At 42.8% G+C, this 21,955-nt stretch overlaps 1 protein-coding gene across 9 annotated transcripts in view; it reads right to left on the bottom strand.

Annotated features, from left to right (window-relative positions):
• The window catches only part of RAPGEF2 (Rap guanine nucleotide exchange factor 2), a 246,738-nt gene that overhangs the window by 160,292 nt on the left and 64,491 nt on the right, over positions 1 to 21,955 (bottom strand). For all 9 annotated transcript variants that reach the window (XM_082461630.1, XM_082461631.1, XM_082461642.1 and 6 more), the window contains 2 exons: positions 7,737 to 7,807; positions 686 to 742 (listed from right to left, as the gene is read on the bottom strand). In XM_082461630.1, the coding sequence (XP_082317756.1) occupies positions 686 to 742; positions 7,737 to 7,807 (128 nt within the window). The remainder of the gene's footprint in view (positions 1 to 685; positions 743 to 7,736; positions 7,808 to 21,955) is intronic.

Genomic DNA, 21,955 nt, shown 5'->3' with positions numbered 1-21,955 from the left:
CAAACCTATCGTCTCAGCTACTCTGGTGGGTTAGTTTTTATTGTTGTTGCTTTCCTTTTTTCTATTTCTACCTCCCTCAAAAGATTATAGCCTCCCTCAGGGCAGAAGCTGTATTTTATTTATTTCAATAAAGATTCCCTATAATATGCATGGAAAGTAGTAATTACTTAGTAAGTGCCTTGAAAAACAGGGAGGAAAGTCAACAGAACAACCGTCATTCACAGCAAACATTAACAAAACAATCTGTCTAGTAAATCAGAGCTTACGTATCCGTAACACACCAATATTTATCTACTGAATGTTTACCACATTGCTTAAAAAATTAGTTGCCATTTTTTCAAGCAGTACGTTACAGATCTTAAAAGGAACATCAATATGATTTAAAGAAGAAACTTTCCTTTGGAAAGACTCTACACTATTTCTCATTTCATAAAAGTCAAAATACTCTGTAATGTGAAATACTATCTCTAACCACAAGTGAGAAACATATAGATGCTGATGTGAACTTATCAGCAAAGGACTGAAATAGTTGAAATGCTTCACATTTCTAAATTATGCAATAAAAGTTAATGCAAAATTAAGGCAGTGCTGATTTGGCAAGGTGCCCCTAGTACTTCTTTGATACTTTAAGGCCATCATCTAGCTGCTGCATTACACATTGTGCAAAGACAGAGGAAACACCTACTAGTATAAAACTTCATTGGCTTCATGTCTTTCATATCTCACAGTTTCACACATTAACCTGTAAAACAAAAAATAAAGACATGAGTTCATCGTTTGTCATGAAAAAACATACTAATAGTTTAAAAACGTAAATGAGACATTATGTAGAAAATTAACATTACTTTTATGAATTGTCACAATCATTTATTGGCCTCAAGATAAATATTTGTGGTGCCTAGGTTAACAAAATAAAATGAAATGTGGTAAAGAGATGCTAGAAAAGAAACATTTTGTTAGATGTCAGCTTCACTCAGTTTATTTCATAGGGAACAAAACTGTATGTGTTTTATACTTTGTAAATGACATGCGGACAAATTAATGTTCTCCAAGGTAAACAGAAAATGAGAAAGAACCTGAAAATCAGAAAGGAAAACCTATTAACTTAAAAAGTGACAACATAATTCACAGTTTAACATTAATGTTACTTAACAGTATGGAATTTCAGACAAAAGTAGGCTTTTATTAGAGTGCGTATTTTTATGACTAAGGACTAAATGAACGCTTTACAACTTAAAGATTTATTTACTTCAAATGATTCATCCCTGAGGAAAATAAACTATGAAAATTATAGAAAACATGAATAAATGTTTAAATATTCAAAATTACCTCAAAATTACCATGTAAAATTTCCCAGAAGTTACAGAAATGCAAAAGAGAAAAGGACTACTTCTTCTTAAGAAGGAACTAGGAAACAGAAAAGGCTGGCTGTAAAAGTGACTGTTTCAACAGCAGTGCCATTTTGGTCAGTGGGGCTACCAGCCCCGTCTGTGAAACACGGGGATCTACACACATCCATCTTTCCGCTGTTGGCATGCTCTTGATTTTTCACTTGAAAACGACCCTCCCGGGTTCTCTTTTGCCTTGATCGTCCCACAGCCAGCACCCTGCTTCAGAGGACCCCTCAGCCTCTCAATCCCTTACCCAAAACTTTCACTTAACCCCAGAAGGTAGCATCGAACCTTGAATACACATCGTTATACATAATTTTTAATAGACTGCATCATACCAGTTCTTCCTAGGAAAGGATGAGGGACACAAGCAATGGGTCTAAAAATACCAGGTCTTTAAATTATGTAACCGGCTCTGCCCTGTTTCCTGTTACACCCTTTTCACTGGATCTCGGTCCTTCTACGGTGGACCCTGTACTCCTGCGGGCTCGCCCCTCCCACACCATCATCCGTTTCTCCCTCTCTCCTAAATCGCTTCCTCGATACACAAACACACCTTATGGGGATCGCCCACTGTGTGGGGAAGGAGACATGCTTGACCCCATATCCCCCTCTAGCTACTATCCACATTCCGCTTTTCCCGCAACAGAAATTCTCCTTTTAGAGTTGTCTACGTGAATACACTGTCTCCATTCTCTCGCCCTCCTCCCTCCCCTCCATCACTGGGTCCCTGAAACTCAGAAAAAAGGGGGGCTGGGGGGAGCTGCTGGCAGCCTAGTGGGTAGGACTCCGTGCTTCCACTGACAGGGCCCGAGTTCAATCCCTGGTTGGGGAACTGAGAACCCACAAGCCCTGCGGCCAAAAAACAAAAACAACTCTGAAAGGTGTCAGCTTCCTCTGTGTTACCTAAATCTTTTCTGACCTTGTATTAATGCCACTTCTCAGCAACACGTGATGACTCCCTCTTCCTTACAGCGTTTTCTGCTCTAAGTCTCCTGGTTTTCCTCTTACTCGTCATTTTTTCAGTCTCCTTTGGACCCTCTGCCCCTCCCACTCCTCTACCTGACTCGAAATGCATCACCTCCAGGGGCTGTCCGCCCTCTTCTCCACTGCACCATGTAACCTCATCCAGTCTGTGATTTTTAACGTAATCCGCAAGCTGACGGCTCCAAAGCCATGCCCCACACCTAACTTCTCACCGTGACACCCACGCATCTACATGCCTACTCGGCGGAATAGCCACTCCATGTTCAAATCGTCCAACAGATCTTAAATTCCTTCCCCCAAAATCTGCTTTCCCACAGTCAGAACCCAATCGTTTAGGCCACAATCCTTGGGAGTCACCATCCTTGACTCTCCTCCCTCTCCTTCAAATCCCATCTTTCCGCCACGTCCCGTTTCCAAAACCCACCCTCCCAGGCAGCCCACGTTCACCACCTGCCCGTGAAAACGCAGTCTGAGCCACCTTCCCACTGCCATCTCCTACCAGGACCACACGGGTAGAGTCCGCGTCTGTTCTGCACACCTGCTGTCCATTCTCCAGACATGACGTCACATCACCTCGCACCTGCTCGCTTGCTTATGTATTTATGTATGTATGTGTGTATGCATGTATGTATGTAGGCCGCACAGGGTCTTAGTCGCGGCACGCGGGATCTTTCTTCCTTGCGGGGCGCGGGCTTCTACCTCACACCTGCTCTTAATCTCCACTGCCTTCACGTGAAAATCCCAACTCCTATCCTGGAATACGCAGCCCTGCACTGCTGACTACACTAGCATCCTATGCTTACCCTCCCACGGCCCCTGCCTGTTCCCACCGTGGGGCATCGGGGGCCCGTCGGCACGGCAGGGGTCTCCGCACAGCTGAGCCAACCCAGGTGTTCCCTCCTTTCAGCCACAAAGTCAAAGCGGCCCAGCATCCACTCTTACCATGCCCGACATGCTAACATCTAAATCCTGTCTGCCCCACCAGGAACGGCAAGGGCTTGGTCCACTTCACTGCTGTTTCTTCATGGCCTGCCTGGATGTCTAGCACGTAGTAGGACTGCAGTGGATAACTGCTGACTGCATAAATCAACTAACCTAGCGCCATGAGAAAATAAAGATAAAATCATCTATAGGACAGTGTTCTAAATAAATGGAAACAGTACCAAAATGCTTTTTTTTTCTTTAAACATTGTTAAGGAATGTTTTATCAAAAGCATACTGATTTTCCCTGAATTCCTAAAGAATATACTAGCCAGATTTTAGTTGTTCCTTAATGTCTAAAACCACCTGCATAATAATAATTACGCTCATCCATAATGCTAAAGAATATACATGTATACAAACTCACATACATATAACCATATATATGTTATACTATATATGCAGTATGTATGTATATATATACACACACACTCTCACATACATATAACCATATATGTTATTCTATATATAGTGTGTGTGTGTATATATACACACATGTATACACACACACATACATATAACCATATATATGTTATACTGTATATATGTAGTGTGTATATATATGAATCACACTCACATACAACCATATATATGTTATACTATATATATGTAGTATGTATATATGTACACATATAACCATATGTATGTAATACTATATATATGTAGTGTGTATATATGTGTACACACACATAACCATATATGTTATACTATATGTATGTAGTGTGTATATATACACACACGCACATATGTTATACTATATGTATGTAGTGTGTATATATATACACACATATAACCATATATATGTTATACTATATGACCATATATATATGTTATACTATATATATGCCATGTGTATACATGTATACACACACACACACACATAGTTCAGCAGGCTCTCGCTTCCAGCACTGCATGGCCCCAGTCACTCCGCTCGTATACACACACATAACCATATATATATGTTATACTATATATATGTCATGTGTATATACACGTATACACACACACACACACACACACACAGTTCAGCAGGCTCTCGCTTCCAGCACTGCACGGCCCCAGTCACTCCACTCGTATACACACACATAACCGTATATATGTCATACTATATATATGTCATGTGTATATACATGTATACACACACACACACATAACCATATATATATGTCATACTATATATGTCATGGGTATACATGTATACACACACACACACATAGTTCAGCAGGCTCTCGCTTCCAGCACTGCACGGCCCCAGTCACTCCGCTCGTATACACACACATAACCGTATATATGTCATACTATATATATGTCATGTGTACATACATGTATACACACACATAACCATATGTATATACTATATATATGTCATGTGTATATACACGTATACACACACACACACACACACACACACACACAGTTCAGCAGGCTCTCGCTTCCAGCACTGCACGGCCCCAGTCACTCCACTCGTATACACACACATAACCATATATATATATGTCATACTATATATATGTCATGGTTATACATGTATATACACACACACACATAGTTCAGCAGGCTCTCGCTTCCAGCACTGCACGGCCCCAGTCACTCCGCTCGTATACACACACATAACCGTATATATATGTCATACTATATATATGTCGTGGGTATACATGTATACACACACACACACACACACACACACACACATAGTTCAGCAGGCTCTCGCTTCCAGCACTGCACGGCCCCAGTCACTCCGCTCGTATACACACACATAACCGTATATATATGTTATACTATATATATGCCGTGGGTATACATGTATACACACACACACATAGTTCAGCAGGCTCTCGCTTCCAGCACTGCACGGCCCCAGTCACTCCGCTCGTATACACACACATAACCGTATATATATGTCATAATATATGTATGTCGTGGTTATACATGTATACCCACACACACACACACACACACACACACAGTTCAGCAGGCTCTCGCTTCCAGCACTACATGGCCCCAGTCACTCCGCTCGTATACACACACATAACCGTATATATATGTCATACTATATATATGTCGTGGGTATACATGTATACACACACACACACACACATACACAGTTCAGCAGGCTCTCGCTTCCAGCACTGCACAGCCCCAGTCACTCCGCTCGTATACACACACATAACCGTATATATATGTTATACTATATATATGTCATGTGTATATACACATATACACACACACACACACAGTTCAGCAGGCTCTCGCTTCCAGCACTGCACGGTCCCAGTCACTCCGCTCGTTACACATCTTTGGCCTCCACTCCCACTGGAGCCTTCTCCTCCCCTCTGGCAAATATGCTGCCTCTGATCCACCTGGGTGCAGGCAGTAAAGCTTAGAAAAATAATGCCGTGTGGAAACGACGTACAGCACGTCAGTGAGGACCTGAAAACCTCTGCATTGCACACAGTGTGTGACCTTACAGCAACACAGCCAATTAACTGCACGTCACCAGCTGCTCCGGATCAACGCACTGCTTGCAGACGGACAGCCCCACAGCGCACAAAGTGAGGCTCCCACAGAGGAAAGCCTCCCCGCCTTCCTAGGAGACCAGTGTCCCACTGCCCAGCACTGAACAAACAGACCTGGAAAACCTTGATTAAGAGCTTTTTTTGTTTTTTTGCTAAAATTGGAAAACTGTATTATGTGGAAGTCTTAACTCTTCTCTATTAATCCCAGGGGTAAAATTTTATTTATAAAATTCAAAGGAAATAACTTATCTAAATAAGACGTTCTTTTCCCAGAAAGGGTAGTTAATATAAAGCAGTTTATCCAAGTCATTTAGTTTATCTGTACCTCTTTTCTTGCTATTATTCATTTTGCTATCCTGAACTTGTTCTAAAAAAGGACTTTAGTTGCAGCTGATGTCTTGCATAAATATGAGAAACAAACGACTTTTTGACACAAGCAGAACAAGATACATATCTTAAAGGTGACTCCTTGTAAGTTCATGCCAACAAAGCTGAATAGTCTCCAAAATAGACTTTTTAAGGTGTAAGTATGCTAAACTATACTGTTGAAGTAATCAGTTATTTCTAAACAAAATTTACTTTTGAAACAGCAGAAAATGGTTAGTGGGTGTATGGGGCTTTATTGTATTACTTCTATTTTTGTAATCCTGAAAATTTTCATAAGATGTACTAAAAATTTCCTTTTTCTATTGCACCAAATTACTATTACCTAAGTAATTTTATAACTACATGTACTATAGACACACATTATATAATCGATATATCTGAATATTATCGAAATATTTTCCATGTGTAGTCTTATATACATATGTCAATGTGACATTTATATTTTCATATTAATTAATTCATTTGCATTTGCAGGTTAACTGCATTCAATTAAACAGACAATTGGCGATATAATTTTTTCCTAGGATAGCTGTCATCAAGAAACATAAAATGAAAGTTACATACTTTAGAAATTATCCTTGCTTTAATTTGAGCCATCTTCCAAATTCCCAATGGTTTTGCCCTTTCTAATAAAACTTTACATCATTTTCATTACAAATTTAATTTGGGAAGTATTCAATCCTCTTGACACTTTTTTCAATTAACAACTAAATATGAAATTGACATGCTCACAAATTAACTAGTGTTTAAAGAGTAAAGGGGAAATACATAGAAAAAGTATTCCTTTCATAATTAAAAACTGCTGGTATCAAAAGTAGCTGGAGCTGGAGACAACAAAACTTTCCCATAACATCCTAGTTGGTGTTTATATGTAATCCATCTTCCTAAGGTCCTTTATTTTCTATTCCAGTTAATCACTGGATTATACAAGATGTTTCTGATCTTTTAATGTAAGCCCAGATAACCATAAATAAGGTTGCTGTATCACTGTACAAGAGAAGTGGTAAGATTTTTATATGAATGGACTATATAAACAACAACTATGGTATAAACTGAATTTCCCAGAAAAGGGCAGTCAACTTAATGCAATAAATATGTTATATATAAAGACCTAAAACATACTAAAACAGTGAACTGAATCATTCTTGGAATAGCTAAACACATTCTGGTTTCTTATGTAGCTGAGTGCTAGGAAGGAGATTTTTATTTGCCAGGATGGCAAATAATGCTCCTTTGGTGTGTTCACCAAGTGGTGTTTATTGCTTCAGGTGGGGAGGGCAGGGAGAGGGACAGGAGGCAGAGAGGTGACCACTACGGCAGAAGTGTCAGAAATTATCATATGGACGTAAAACTTACAAGGCCAGAGGAGGCCGAGTTTTCACAAGTAAGTTATCTTTAATCCTGCTTCTAAACAATAATAAATAATCACATAAAACCCAAGCATCCTATTATTATTCATATTAAAATGACTTACCTAAGCTGATGCTCCCTCAGGTTGGATAAGGCTTCCATACCATGCAAATAGGAATACACTATTTCCAGATCCTGTTTGAAAAAAAGGACAGAAATTATTCAACTTGTCGGGAAAAGAGGCTTCTAAAATAAGTCATTATATTTACAGACCAAATTTAAAATAGCTTTTTTTTTAAAATACAAGTTTTTTAGACATCAAAAATCACATTATTAAGAGAAATGCTGGACTGCACAAAGGTCACGCATCACAACTGCCTCTGGGATACATAGAAAGGCCATCAAAATATAAACCAAATTGGCTCAAACTTACAAAAATAAATTCCTCATAAGTTGTTATCACCTATTTCCCAGCTTTTACATCAAAATATCAAATGTAAAGTTTTAATTTTAAAGTATAAATATTTACCAATTCCATCATTAAATGATTTTCTTAGTCAATATAACATTAATGCATGTTATTTCATGCCTACACTTAAAAATGAGCATGAATTCAAATTTTTTCTATTCTTACCAAATGACATTTCTTATATACAGAAATATTTAAATTTAAATATTCTCTTTTAGAAAAACAGACATGCCTTGCTTTTCCAAATCATATTACAATACATAGAAAAAAGATTCATAGTTATTCATGAACATTTAGAACAGGTAAAAATTCAAAATCCTGTTAATATTCATTTATATGACAAGCCAGCAAGTAATTAGTATTTTTTTTAATTGAGGTATAGTTGATGTACAATATTATACAAGTTTTGGGTGTACAGAAGTTAGTATTTTAAGACTCCAATGAGGGGACGTCCCGGGTGGCGCAGTGGTTAAGAATCCGCCTGCCAATGCAGGGGACACGGGTTCAAGCCCTGGTCCAGGAAGATCCCACATGCCGCGGAGCAGCTAAGCCCGTGCACCACAACTACTGAGCCTGCGCTCTAGAGCCCACGAGCCACAACTACTGAGCCCACAAGCCACAACTACTGAGCCCACGTGCCACAACTACTGTAGCTCACACGCCTAGAGCCTGTGTTCTGAAACAAGAGAAGCCAACGGAATGAGAAGCCCGCGCACCGCAACGAAGAGTAGCCCCTGCTCAACGCAATTAGAGAAAGCCCGCGCGCAGCAACAAAGACCCAACACAGCCAAAAATTTAAAAAGCAAACTTAAAAAAAAAAAAAAGACTCCAGTGAGTATCTAGCAGTTTCTAATCTCAAGAATACAAATCTACATTTACTCCTCCCGCAAATCTTAGCCCAAATGTAAATAAAACAAATGTATTTCAAGAAATTTGTAAAATTACCCTCTTTTAAAATAATAGCTCTACTGAGCTATAATTCACACATCATTTTCTTTTCTCTTTTTTCTTGCAGGGGGCCACAGCAGCACTGCGCACATGACCCAATCCAGGTGGTGGGCACGACCCTCCCTGGCCCTTGGCTCCACCCGGGCTGCCCCCTCCTCCTAGAGATGAGCCACTGTGAGTGGGCCCAGGGCTGCCGGACTCGCTACAACTCAAGATTTATCACCTGTGAATAATTCTGTGGTTTGTGTTGGCCAATCACCATCATAATTCCTGAATATTTTTACCACCCAAAAGACAACCCCACACCCTTTAGCATTCACTCCCCATCCTCCCTTCCCCCAGCTCCTGGCAACTGTTAATCTGCTTTGTGTCTATGGATTTGCCTATTCTGGACATTTCGTGTAAATGGAATCTCACAACGGAAATACACGACCTTTTGTGACTGCCTTCCTTCTCTTGGCCTAATAGCTTCAGGGTTCACCTAGGCTGCAGCAGGTAACAATACTTTCCTTTGTATCACCAAATAGTACTCCATTATAGAGAGATGCCACAGTTTGTTTATCCACTAATCAACTGACGGACATTTGGGTTCTTCCTACTTTATGGCCGGTATGAATAATGCTGTCGTGAATTCTCATGCATACGTTTTTGTTTGCACACCCGTCTTCAGTTCTCATGGGTATATATATATACCTGCGAGTAGAATTGCTCATTCATATGGTAACTCTGTGTTTAGCTTTTCAAGGAACTGCCAAATTGTTTACCTAAGTGGCTACATCATTTATAATCCTATCGGCAAGGTCTAAGGACTCCAATTTCTCCACATACATCCTTGTCAACACTAACGTCTGTCCTTTTTATTTTAGCCTTCCCAGGTGTGTTTGAAGGTGTTGATTTGCATTTCACTAATGACCAAGGGTGCTGACCATTTTTCATGTGCTTATTGGCCATTTGTACATCTTTGGGTAAATACCTATTCAATTCTTCGTTCACTTTATTTTTCCCCCAGGGGTTATTTATTCTTTCTTTTTTTAACATCTTTATTGGAGTATAATTGCTTTACAATGTTGTGTTAGTTTCTGCTTTATAACAAAGTGAATCAGCTATATGTATACATATATCCCCATATCCCTTCCCTCTTGCGTCTCCCTCCCACCCTATCCCACCCCTCTAGGTGGTCACAAAGCACCGAGCTGATCTCCCTGTGCTATGTGGCTGCTTCCCACTAGCTATCTATTTTACATTTGGTAGTGTATATATGTCAGTGCCACTCTCTCACTTTGTCCCAGCTTACCCTTCCCCCTCCCCGTGTCCTCAAGTCCATTCTCTACGTCTGCATCTTTATTCCTGTCCTGCCCCTAGGTTCTTCAGAACCTTTTTTTTTTTAGATTCCATATATATGTGTTAGCAAAGGGTATTTGTTTTTCTCTTTCTGACTTACCGCACTCTGTATGACAGACTCTAGATCCATCCACCTCACTACAAATAACTCAATTTCGTTTCCTTTTATGGCTGAGTAATATTCCATTGTATATATGTACCACATCTTCTCTATCCATTCATCCATCGATGGACACTTAGGTTGCTTCCATGACCTGGCTATTGTAAATAGTGCTGCAATGAACACTGTGGTACATGTCCCTTTTTGAATTATGGTTTTCTCAGGGCATATGCCCAGTAGTGGGATTGCTGGGCCATATGGTAGTCCTATTTTTAGTTTTTTAAGGAACCTCCATACTGTTCTCCATAGTGGCTGTATCAATTTACATTCCCACCAATAGTGCAAGAGGGTTCCCTTTTCTCCACACCCTCTCCAGCAGTTATTGTTTGTAGACTTTTGAATGATGGCCATTCTGACCGGTGTGAGGTGATACCTCACTGTAGTTTTGATTTGCATTTCTCTAATGATTAGTGATGTTGAGCATTTTTTCATGTGTCTGTTGGCCATCTGTATATCTTCTTTGGAGAAACGTATGTTTAGGTCTTCTGCCCATTTTTGGATTGGGTTGTTTGTTTTTTTGATATTGAGCTGCATGAGCTGCTTGTAAATTTTGGAGATTAATCCTTTGTCAGTTGCTGTTCACTTTTTAATTGGGTTATGTGTCTTTATTATTGCATTTTAAGAATTCTTTATGTATTCTGGATAGAAGACCCTTATCAGGTACATTATCAGTAAATATTTTCTCCCTTTCCGTGGCCAGTCATTTCACTTTCTTGGATGGTGCCGTCTGAAGCACAAAGTTTTTAATTTTGATGAAGTCCAGTTTACCTATTTTTTCTTTTGTTGCGCATGCTTTTAGAGTCACATTTAAGAAACCATGATCTAATCCAAGGTCACAACAATTCGTTAATATATTTGCTTCTAAGAGCTTCTTCTTCCACAGCTTTAGCTCTTACGTTTAAGTCTACAACCCATTTTTAATTACTTTCATATTCAGTAACGTAAGGGTCCAAAGTTCATTCTTTTGCATGCAGATATCCAGTTGTCCCATCACCCTTTGTTAAAAATACTATTGTTTCCCCAGTGACTTGTACTGGTGCCCTTGCTAAAAATCAATTGACCGTAAATGTCAGTGTTCATTCCTGGACTCAGATCTATTCCATTGGTCTGTATGTCCGTCCTCATTCCACGACCACTGTCTCATTTATGCAGCTTTGGAGCAAGTGTGAAATCAGAAACTGTGAGTGTTCCAACCTTATTCTACTTCTCTGGGTGCCTTGTGTGCACATGTGAATTTTAGAATCAGCTTGTACATCTCTGCAGAAACGCCAGCTGGGGTTTTGATAAGGATTTTGCACTGAATCTGACGATCAGTTCAGGTAGTAGAGCCATCATCACGGTATTAAGTCTCCCAATCTGTGACAAGGGATGTTTTTCCACTGAATTAGGTGTTCCTTAATTTCTTTCAACTATGTTCTCTACTTCTCAGTGTACAAATCTTGCACTACTTTGGTTAAATTTAATCTTCTCTTTTGATTAAGAAAAACATTTCTGCAACCTTAGGGATACCTTTGAGAACAATCCGAACTATCTGTGCACTTAGATTTCATGTATCAAGGGCACAGGGAAGCGACAGTGAGTCACAGAATAACTAGGTAAGGAATTCCAAACCTTTCTAAGAGGATTCCAAGAAGGTTTTCAGCCTAGAATATATTATTGTACACCTTAAAACAATATTATGATGTGTTAAGAGGAAAAAAATACCTCATTTATAATTCTCAATTGTCCCAATTTAAAATGTATTAATACTAGAAATTTAAAGTATCCCCCTCTAATAGTCAACTTTCAAATAAACTGATGGGCTTTAATTTTATTCATCTGTAGCTTTGTTATTTCCCATAAGTCTTTTAAAAGCTATTTATAGATTGAAATCTAAGTCTAGACCTAAAAGTGCAATACAAATAAGAAAACTAAAACAAAACCTTCCCCACCATCCAGTTAAGAGTGTGCATTCCGAAAGCTAATAAATCCCTTCTTTAGAAGCAGTCATACCCCAATCTTAATATTCTATTTGCAGGTAGGGAAAGCCAATAAAAATGTCCTAATTGATGAGTTTTCTTTAATACTTATAATAGAAAGTCCTTCTGAATAATGCTAAGGTTCACATTCTATTTTAGGTATTACAGATATGTGCTACTTGCAGTCGTTACATAGTACAGAAGGCCACCCTCCCATTTCTGAAGAGCTTATAATCTGAATCTAACACGAAAGTCTTACCCTTTTTTCACTGAAATACCGATCAGCCCCTTATAAGCTGCCCAAGGCCCACAGTACTTCTATCTAAGCAAACAGACAAGACTATTTATGTTTATTAACCTTCATCAGGCAAATAGAATATTTACACTAACCAAAAATGTCTATTTAGGAAAGGAGTAGAAAGAAATAGCGTTTTTCAAAAGCTGGAGAAGGGAGAAGTCTGAAAGAAACCTGAAGGAACAAGAATTTGGAAGATTCGAATCAGAGTGGAGGAAAAGAATAGCCCTAACCCTTCAAAGACAACAGGCCTGGAAATAACGGAGTGTCTTCTCCTTCAAACCAGCAAAGCAGAAGCCAAGTAAAAAAGCACGTTCCTCGATGCCGCGGCACTTTATTCATCTGTCGCTCTTCAACATTATGGGGTTTCCTAGTTGGACAGGGGGCACCTTCCTGGATAAGTTACGATGTCACACCCATTACGAGTGTCAGCATTGCATCCACAAACTTAGCAACTCTGAGTAGGAATGTATAACCTGCATGATTACACAGAATCTATCTATGAACAATACTACTACCATTATTTCTTCATCTTAAGACAATATGCATAACTAAAACCTGCAGATTCAATACGACCTCACATAATCCTGATGTTTGGGGGCAGACTAAGTTTAAACATGTGTCAGTCAAGCAATACAGAACCAAAGAATCTGGTGCAACTGTGTCGTGTATTTTAGATGTGTGGCCAAACCATGAGCTTCTTCAATGAACTCAACAATTACGTCCAGAGTTTCTCTATTATTCTTAGAAAAAGTCATCTCAAAAGAAACTTTTACCTGGTCTATGCCAAGAGGAGCTTGGAAACTCGAAGAGCAGATGTCATTATTCTAACACGAAGCCTTCACACGGAAGGCTGGTTCATCTAGCTGGAATGAGACGACTTTACAAATAAATTCCACCTCAACCTGAGGTCTCTTCTTTGTAACTAACAGAAGGAACAGTAAGAAACTGACATCTAGACGGCAGGCAACAAACAAGTCCATGTAATGTTTCACTTGGGACCAGCACAGGTTTGGGTGAGTAGGAAAGCTTAGGGAAAAGGCATCGGGAAATCTCTGCTCTCGGACTCCAAGGGATGAAAGACAACTGAGCAGAGATGAGCCGGGGAGACTGCAAACTAAAGGAAGGCCAGCCCTGTAGCCACCCTTCCCTGCAACACAGAGCCCGGTGGCCAAAGAGCAGGTTTACCAGCGATGAGGGACTGCAGGTGACGTGAACGACACTGAAAGGCAAAAAGGAACACACGTTTTCTTCTCCTTTCCTAGGGGCAACGCGGACTGCGCGGTATTCTGAAATAGGCAAATGTGGCCTTCCGAATCTTCTTATCAATTTTCTGCTACCCTCTCCCCAGGTGTCCAGCGACCTCGCATCATGCCCACCGTCACTCTGGGCTCCCTGCCCTGGTCTAGAAGCTGAAGGGAGATGATGTGAACACACACGTGAGTGAGTGATCAGTGGGGCTTTGCTGCATCTTCCCCGGGGACCCGTTGGTCGGCATCTGCATTTCCACAGTCCAAACAAACCTCTAGGTGGTAGGAGATTTCAGAAATGAAATACACCGGGGGCCACGAGGAAGGAGACCCGGAGACAGAGGCTCTGCCAGGAGCTGCCTCACCCCTCCGAGCTCGCCCCTCACGCTCCCTCCACTTTCCACGTGGAGGTTTCAACCCTCATCTCCCCTTCATGGTTGGCCTTTGTTAAAATAACCCGGGAGCTGGTAAGGAACGGCCTTCACCCAGCAAGGAAACAGGAAGGCACAAGGGTGGCTGCTGAGGAGTCTTGCTGCTCAGACCAACCCGACACCTGCCCCGCGGGCAGCACCTCAGAGCAAGCTTCCTCGTAAGAGGAACAGGGAAATGTGTGCCCTTCGGGGACTTACACTCTTGGGTTCTTTTTTTTTTTTTTTTCTCTCTCTCTCTACACAAACGAGACATTCAGAGTGAAGTTATGTTTCAACAAACTTGACTATAGGAAAAAAAAAAAATATGCTGCAGCACTACAGCACCTGAAGCATCAGATTGTGTCATTTCTGTCCAGAAACCATGATCTGCAAACAACTTGCAAACCTCCCCACCGCACCTCCCAGGACAAATAAAACCCACTTGACTATTACTATTTTAAAGGGCCCTCAAAAAATATAAGCTATTTCCCACCCTCCAGGTTCTCTAGTCCTGGATACAAACAGGAACAAATTGCTTTAACCAGGAAGCAGCATTTTTCAGAACAATAGGCCTTTTCTAGAAAGGACATCCTTTTTTAAAAATAGATGTTATTTGAAGGCAGAGAAAAGTCATAAAACCACTGCGGCCCAGCAGACAAGAACACTGACCAGCCGACTGGAATGCAGTTTTCCATGAAAAAGACTTTTTTTTTTAAATCCCAAATGTAAACAATGTAAGCATCCTCTAAGTCATCTGGGAGAAGGACTGTTCACAACCTAAAGGGTCCTCTTGCTGCTCAGAGTGTGTAAACACAACCAGGCTCAGCGGGAAGAAGTCAGGGAGAGCTCCCACATCTTGGGCACGTTCTCTAGTACCTCCTTAGAGGCTCACTCAGGATATAATCGGCTTCAGAGCAGACTTCTAATTCACCGAAAACCAGGTTTTAATTTCCCTTGCTTAGCAGCACGGGGATTGGCTAACAACTTACAGTCTATTTTAACACGATCTTTGAAGCGCTGAAAGAGGAGACCCATCCGCCACCTCCCCCCTCCCCTCCACAGACGCATATTTTGCACTGTACTATGAGAAAGAATATACCCTTTCCCTCTAAAGTGAGTTTTGTTTCACATTATGAAGCTACATATTTGAACTAAAATCAGAAGCGAGGTGGTCAAAGGTACAACCTTCCAGTTACCAATTTTTCAAAACAAAAAAGAAGTACGGCTGATTCCTTTAAAAAGACTGTATCTCAGTCACATCAAAGAAGCTAAGGCCAAGACCGCGCTAGAGCCTGCGGCCTATGGAGGCCCACGTGGTGAGTGGCCTGGGTGCCCTGCCTGCCCTGCCGGGACCAGGAAGCACGCTACTGAGACAACGGCTCTCCCTCACCAAGACAAGAAGGTAACGCAGCCCTCCTGGCCAGAGACCGCTAGCCAGGAATTAGAGTTACGTTCTGAACGGTATTAACAAGGAGGCTGACAGCTAGACTATCCGAGGCTCACGCTCAAGGCCACAGCGCACGGGGGAGGCCCAGAAGGGGGAGAAGTCTGCACGCTTTGCTGTGTCTACCGACGCGGGGGTAAGCTGAAAAGTTTTACCTGGGAGAGGCCACGTTTCTTTACGCTGAAGCATGTAAAAGCCATCCTCGGAAAGACAGTGGAAAGAACACGAGCGCTGGTGTCCAGTGGAGCAGAGCCCGGGCCCTCCTCCCCACTGCTGCCAAGACGCGAGGCCCTGCACGTGCTACCGAGACCGTCTGCACACCAGCACGACTCCACCTACTTGGCTGGGCTGTGTCACCAAAAGGACATAGAGTTTCATAACGACGCACGGCACACACAGACCCTTGAGAAGTGGGGTAGCTGATTTCCTTACCTGTGAGATCTGCAGACAGGCACACAGTAACGCCAAGAATTACAAAATTTTAAATATCCCTGAAATTTATATACATCAGATTTTGTATAAATCACTGCATCCTTTTCATATGTATCTCTATCCAAAAAAAAAAAAAAAAAGTCAAGTGAATTATTCATGAAACATGTAAAGGGCCCCTGGACGGCCTGCCGTCTCAAGCCAGCTTTTACATCCGGTGGGACCGGAGGAGGGGGCCAGCCGCCCGCAGAGCGCGAGACCTGCTCGCACTTCGAAGCCTGTTGCCGCCTGCCTCCGGGACTCCCCAGGCTGCCTTCCCAGGAGAGCCTCCCGCCACCGACCCTCGCACCCCTTCCACGCACGCGGCCGGCAGCGCGGGGTGCAGCCCAACACAAAGCCCCTCAAGCCCCCTGCCCCCAGGGCCCCCCCCCCGAGCCGGCATAGCCTCCCGGGCTGCACACCCGCACGGGCACCCCACGTGTGCTCTGTGCAGCCGTTTTGCCTTCCGGGGGGCACCTGTTATCTCCTCGGTCAGAGAACAGACACCCCAAAGTCACTGCTTTCTTTTACACCTCTTTCTCCTCTCGGCATCTAGCAACCGGCTGCGTTGCCAGGAAAGAGAAGGGCTGGTGGTGTGTAAGACCCTAGGGCGAACGCTAGCCCTGGGAGTAACGGGACGAAGGGAAGGCAGGGAGAGGTGTTCTGAGCCCCGGTACCCGGACAGACTGGGGCAAGCGTGCACGTGGCCACCTGCACGTGGCCACCGGGCGGCAGAGCGGACCGGCGGTCCCTCTAGGCCTGGGTCTCACAAGGCGCACCCACTGTGCATGCACATGTAAGTAGGAGACTGGATCTTTACAACATCCCTGACGGTGGCTCAGAGACCACGACCGCCCTTTCTCCTCTGCTCCTAATGAAAGGGGACGGGGGGCAGGAAACAGGCCCATTAACACTCCCATTAAAGTCACTTCATTTCTACCATCCCAAGCAGGGAGAAATCTTATCTTAACCCGGGCACCGCCCTCAACCCCACACACCCTGGTAAAGAACCAGAGCGTTTAAAAAATGTCCAATCACTACACCGCTGAGGTGTCTTGGGCCCTCTTGCCTCATACCCCAGGAAGTTACATCATCACATACTTCAGGGAAATGTAAGGAAAAATCCATGGTGGAGTGCATGATTTTCCGCAAAACTTTTTTTTTTTTTGGCGTGTCAGTATCAGTTTATGAATTGTGACAAGTGTACCATCGTTGTAAAATATGAATAATAGGAAAAACTGTGCGGAGGACATACGAGAACTCTCTGTACTATCCTCTCAGTTTTTCTGTAAATCTAAAACTGTCCTAAAAATAAAGTTTTTTTCTTAAGTAAGCTTTTATTGGCGTATAGTTGATTTACAATGTTGTGTTAGTTTCTGCTGTACAGCAAAGTGATTCAGTAGAACTCTTAAGTTTGTTCTTAAACAGCAATTTCAACCCTAAATCATATGAAGGCTGTTTCTGAGCTTACTAATTTATACCCGAAAGGAAGACAGTCCCCCAGAGCTTTGATTTCATTCAAATGCACGTATCAAAATGCAGGAAAATAAAAATGCTAAAAAAAAAAAAAAAAAAAAAAAAAAAAAAACCGCAGGAAAACCTTGTGATTATATGACTGGTCATCTAGACTCAGCCGGGATACATTCCCTTCAGCCCCAGGCTCTTGAGTGCTGCATCTTTACAAGACGTGTGGATGAGGAATTCCAGAAGTAAAACATACAGGTTCAGGCTATTCTGTGTGTCCAAAGTGTCCTCAGATGTTCTTATATATAAGAGAGTTTTTGAACAGTTCCTAAACTTGAGACAGGGATAATTGTAAGGTAAGTACCTCTTGAGTTAGCCATGAAAATTACAAAACGGACCTCGGGGGTTAAGCAGAGCCCACCCGGCCACGCCTCCTCTGTCTCTAGCTGGTGGCAGGGAGCCCAGGAGACAGTGCAGGGGAGATGAGCTGAAGGAGGCAGAGGAGAACCTCCTGAATTCTCGGGAGCGGAGGGCGCATCGCACGTAATCCCCATCCTCAAAGTCTACCTCTTACTGAAGAAAATGTGAGAGTTAGTGATTCAGCAACAGCAGCCGTCCTGTGGCAGTTCTTATGCCCCTCAATGGGCAGCGGCGTGTTTAGCAACTGAGACACACGTTACGCCCCTGCGTTCACCGCCGTGTCCGAGGGGAAAAGAGCAAGTAGGTTTGGTCTGTGAAGGTTAAAATTTTCTCATTAGAAAAAAATCAACAATTTCATTGTAACTAAAAACTCATCTTGCGGACAAATAAGAAAAATATCAAGTGTCTAAATCAGCCCACGATTCCTGTGCTCAAGGGTCAGCATGTGTATTTCCACTTCAGAACAATGCACACGACCAAGCTGACACCTCCCCCGAATTCACATCTCTCTGGCAGCGGGAACAAACATCTCAACAGAGCTTCATGGTGAAGTATCTACTTTATTTTAATCCCTCAGACTGCAAAATGCGTAGTCAAATTTTAATTGCACAGACACAGATTCACGCACTAGAGAATGATTTGCCGTGAACCGAATGCCAGCCTGGTTTTTGCTCTCCGTGGATAAGTGAGCAGGCAGTGAACAAGCACATTTTAAGTTCACATTTAAACATTTGATAAAGTACAACCGGAAAGGTCAATCAGCTGTATACATACATACACGCACACACACACACACACACACACACACACACACACACACTCCCCCACCCCCGACTAGGATAAAATGATTCCTTGGACCCTCTTCCCTTTCAATTAAAAAAAAAAAAAAAAGCAGCCAAACATGCCCCCTCCACCCAGTTCCCCTCTAAGGACACAGTTACAACCTTGGCCCCAGTGTGGCACTGCTTCCCCAGGGACGGTCTGGCTCGGGTTAAGCCCTGCAGGAACCGAGCTGGTGCGGGTGGGTGGAAGGGGGCAGAGCCCCCCGAAAACCTGGGCAACAAGGGCCCAGGGCTGCAGAACTACCTTGAGGACGCCCCCAGTTCCAAAGACCACCTAACTGCAGAGGCTCCTCGAAAGGTGTGCATGGGAACCACTCACTGTGCCAGCCTGAGCGTCCCTACAGGAGCGGGTTCGCACAGCCCTGGCGGAACAAAAGCAAAGCACAGCGGGTCACTGAGGACACGAGCTCTCCACAGCCTCTTGGCAGAGAGGAAGCACTCCCGTATGAAAGCAAGTTTTAAATATAGAAAACGTCATTGCTGCTATTTTTCTAGGACAAAAGACAAAAATAATCTGACATATGTTTTTCCCATCTTGAATGTTTTACCGAGGAGTCAACCACCAAGAGTATTACTGATTCTCTAACTTTTTTTATTTCTCAAGCGGACAGGAGAAGCACATGAGAATATTCTACCTAAGCAATTAAAGCCTTCCAACTATGTTCATCAGAAATGAACTAAACACTGAAGACATTTTAGATACTGTTCAAAATTGATCTCTTTCAGATGTCCATATATAAATAATTCTAATCAAGTGCTCCACTAGAAAGTACAGCAGGTCGTCGTTTCTGAAGCATCCTACCTTTCAGTCATGTTTCAAACTCTCCTTGGAAGCTAACATCTAACATCATTACTTTATAGCTGTCCTGCTGCCCCCGACTATACAGGATGTACCACGCACGCCTGACACCTTAAATTTGTGGATGTGTATATTTACCTATACACTGGACTCCATCACATTCATAAATAAATATCATAAATCAAGAGCCCTTTGGCCACCAAAACAGCAATGCTCACACACACACACACACACACACACACACACACCCCTGGAGACCTCGAGTATCATTACCAAGACCCTCCCGAAATCAGGAGGAGACAAAGAGCCCTCGGTGAAGTCGGTCACGGTGCAGGAGCCATCACAGCCGGACGGGGAATGAGAAGGAAGGTGGGAAGGCGGCCCCCAGCCCCACGTTTCCTAAACTACATCCAGAACTCAGAACGCCTGGCACTTCAGGGCCAGTGCGATAAAGGGGAGGTGGATTTGCTGATCAGCTACTTCATCCCAGAACTAGAGGATCCACATAGGAAGACGGAAAAGGAAGCTGTGAAATTTCCTTTTCCTGGTGAAGGACAAATTCCAAAGAAGCCTCGTGAAGGGGTTCCAAACGTAGGTCCATACGAAGGCCTTCACTAGCATGTGGCAAAGTGAAAAAACAAGGGTGCTGTAGGAGGTTCTTGACGAGACGGAGGGGCTCAACTTAAAGAGCTCACCTTTGGGGATCATCGCCACTTTCACGTGTTTCCTTTTGCTTTTATAATGTCATCCTTGGAAACCATATTGACACTAGATGACAGTAATTCGTTGTTCTAATATCATTAGGAGAAGAAATCTGTTGTAATTGCCCACATTATGTTGGCACCTCAATTTCTGAGTGGTGGTCAGGAGGGTCAAGGGTCTCACTCAATGAAACCTAAGAACCTGGGGCACCCGCTTAGGTGAGCCTGCCGCTAACGCGGGGATGAGGGGTGACCGCAAATTCCCCAAATTATTCACCTCTTACTTCCAGCTCTCATTCTCAAAACTTTCTGGAGAAAAGCACACTAGGTATTTTGACCCTCCCCCCAAAAGGAGATTTTTTTCAATAATTTTTATTAAAGAAATCTCTAAACATTATAATCTTCTGGTGGAATGCCGGGCCTTGGAATAGAATGGGAAATTTGCAGAAAATGTGGCAAGATGCTCTGGGCAGGGCAGGCGATGGGGGTGCACCCTGTGGGCACCTCTCCCTGGACCCTCTGCTCCCCGGTCTTGGCTCTGCGCTCCCGGCAGCCACTCAGCCTCTCTGTGCCTGTTTGCTCACCTGCAAACTGGAGAGGATGATGGTATCTAAAGGAAGATTTGCAAAGTGCCGAGGACAGAGCCTTGGCCAAGAGCCGGCACCTTCTGAGCACCAGCTAACGTTTTTATCACTCCGCTTTTAACAACAACGATGGAAATCTAAGGCGGTCGGGTGCCACAGCGCGAAGGAGGCATCAGGAATTCTGCGGCCACGCTGCAGAGACGTCCGGGCGACATACTCGGAATAGCACTGTAGTTCTTCCTTTGTGTCTTCTTGGGTGATTTCTGGTTTTAAAGTAAAACACAATGCTGCACGTAGCAGCGAACAGCTGGACTCGAAAATAAAGAATCCTAAACACAGCTCATATTTTTCCTAATACCAATGACAACTTCTATTGAGTCCCAAATTTCAACAGAGAATGTGGGGAGAGAAGATCCCAAAATCTGTTTGTTTAGACGTTACCCTTCCCCTGGCTCACAGGGAAAGCCCAGGCACGGAAGACTCGCTGCGCACACAGCCCCGCGCCGGGCGCCGTCCTAGAGACGGTTCAACCAAACCCTGGTCCTCAAAGACACACTACTCTACGTAAAACAGATAACTCATCAGGACCTAGTGTACAGCACAGGGAACTCTACTGCGATAAACCAGTATCTACATACTGTGGTATATCAATGTTCTGTGATAAACCATAACGGAAAAGAATATGAAAAAGAATAGATACATGTATCTGTATAACTGATTCACTTTGCTGTATACCTGAAGGTAATCATACAACATGGTAAATCAACTATACTCCAAAAATTAAAAAAAA

Source organism: Balaenoptera physalus, assembly GCF_965194825.1.
Source record: "Balaenoptera physalus genome assembly, chromosome: 5".
Lineage (NCBI taxonomy): Eukaryota > Metazoa > Chordata > Mammalia > Artiodactyla > Balaenopteridae > Balaenoptera > Balaenoptera physalus.
Note: the sequence above shows the minus strand (reverse complement) of the source record. Positions and strands in the feature narration are given on the sequence as shown.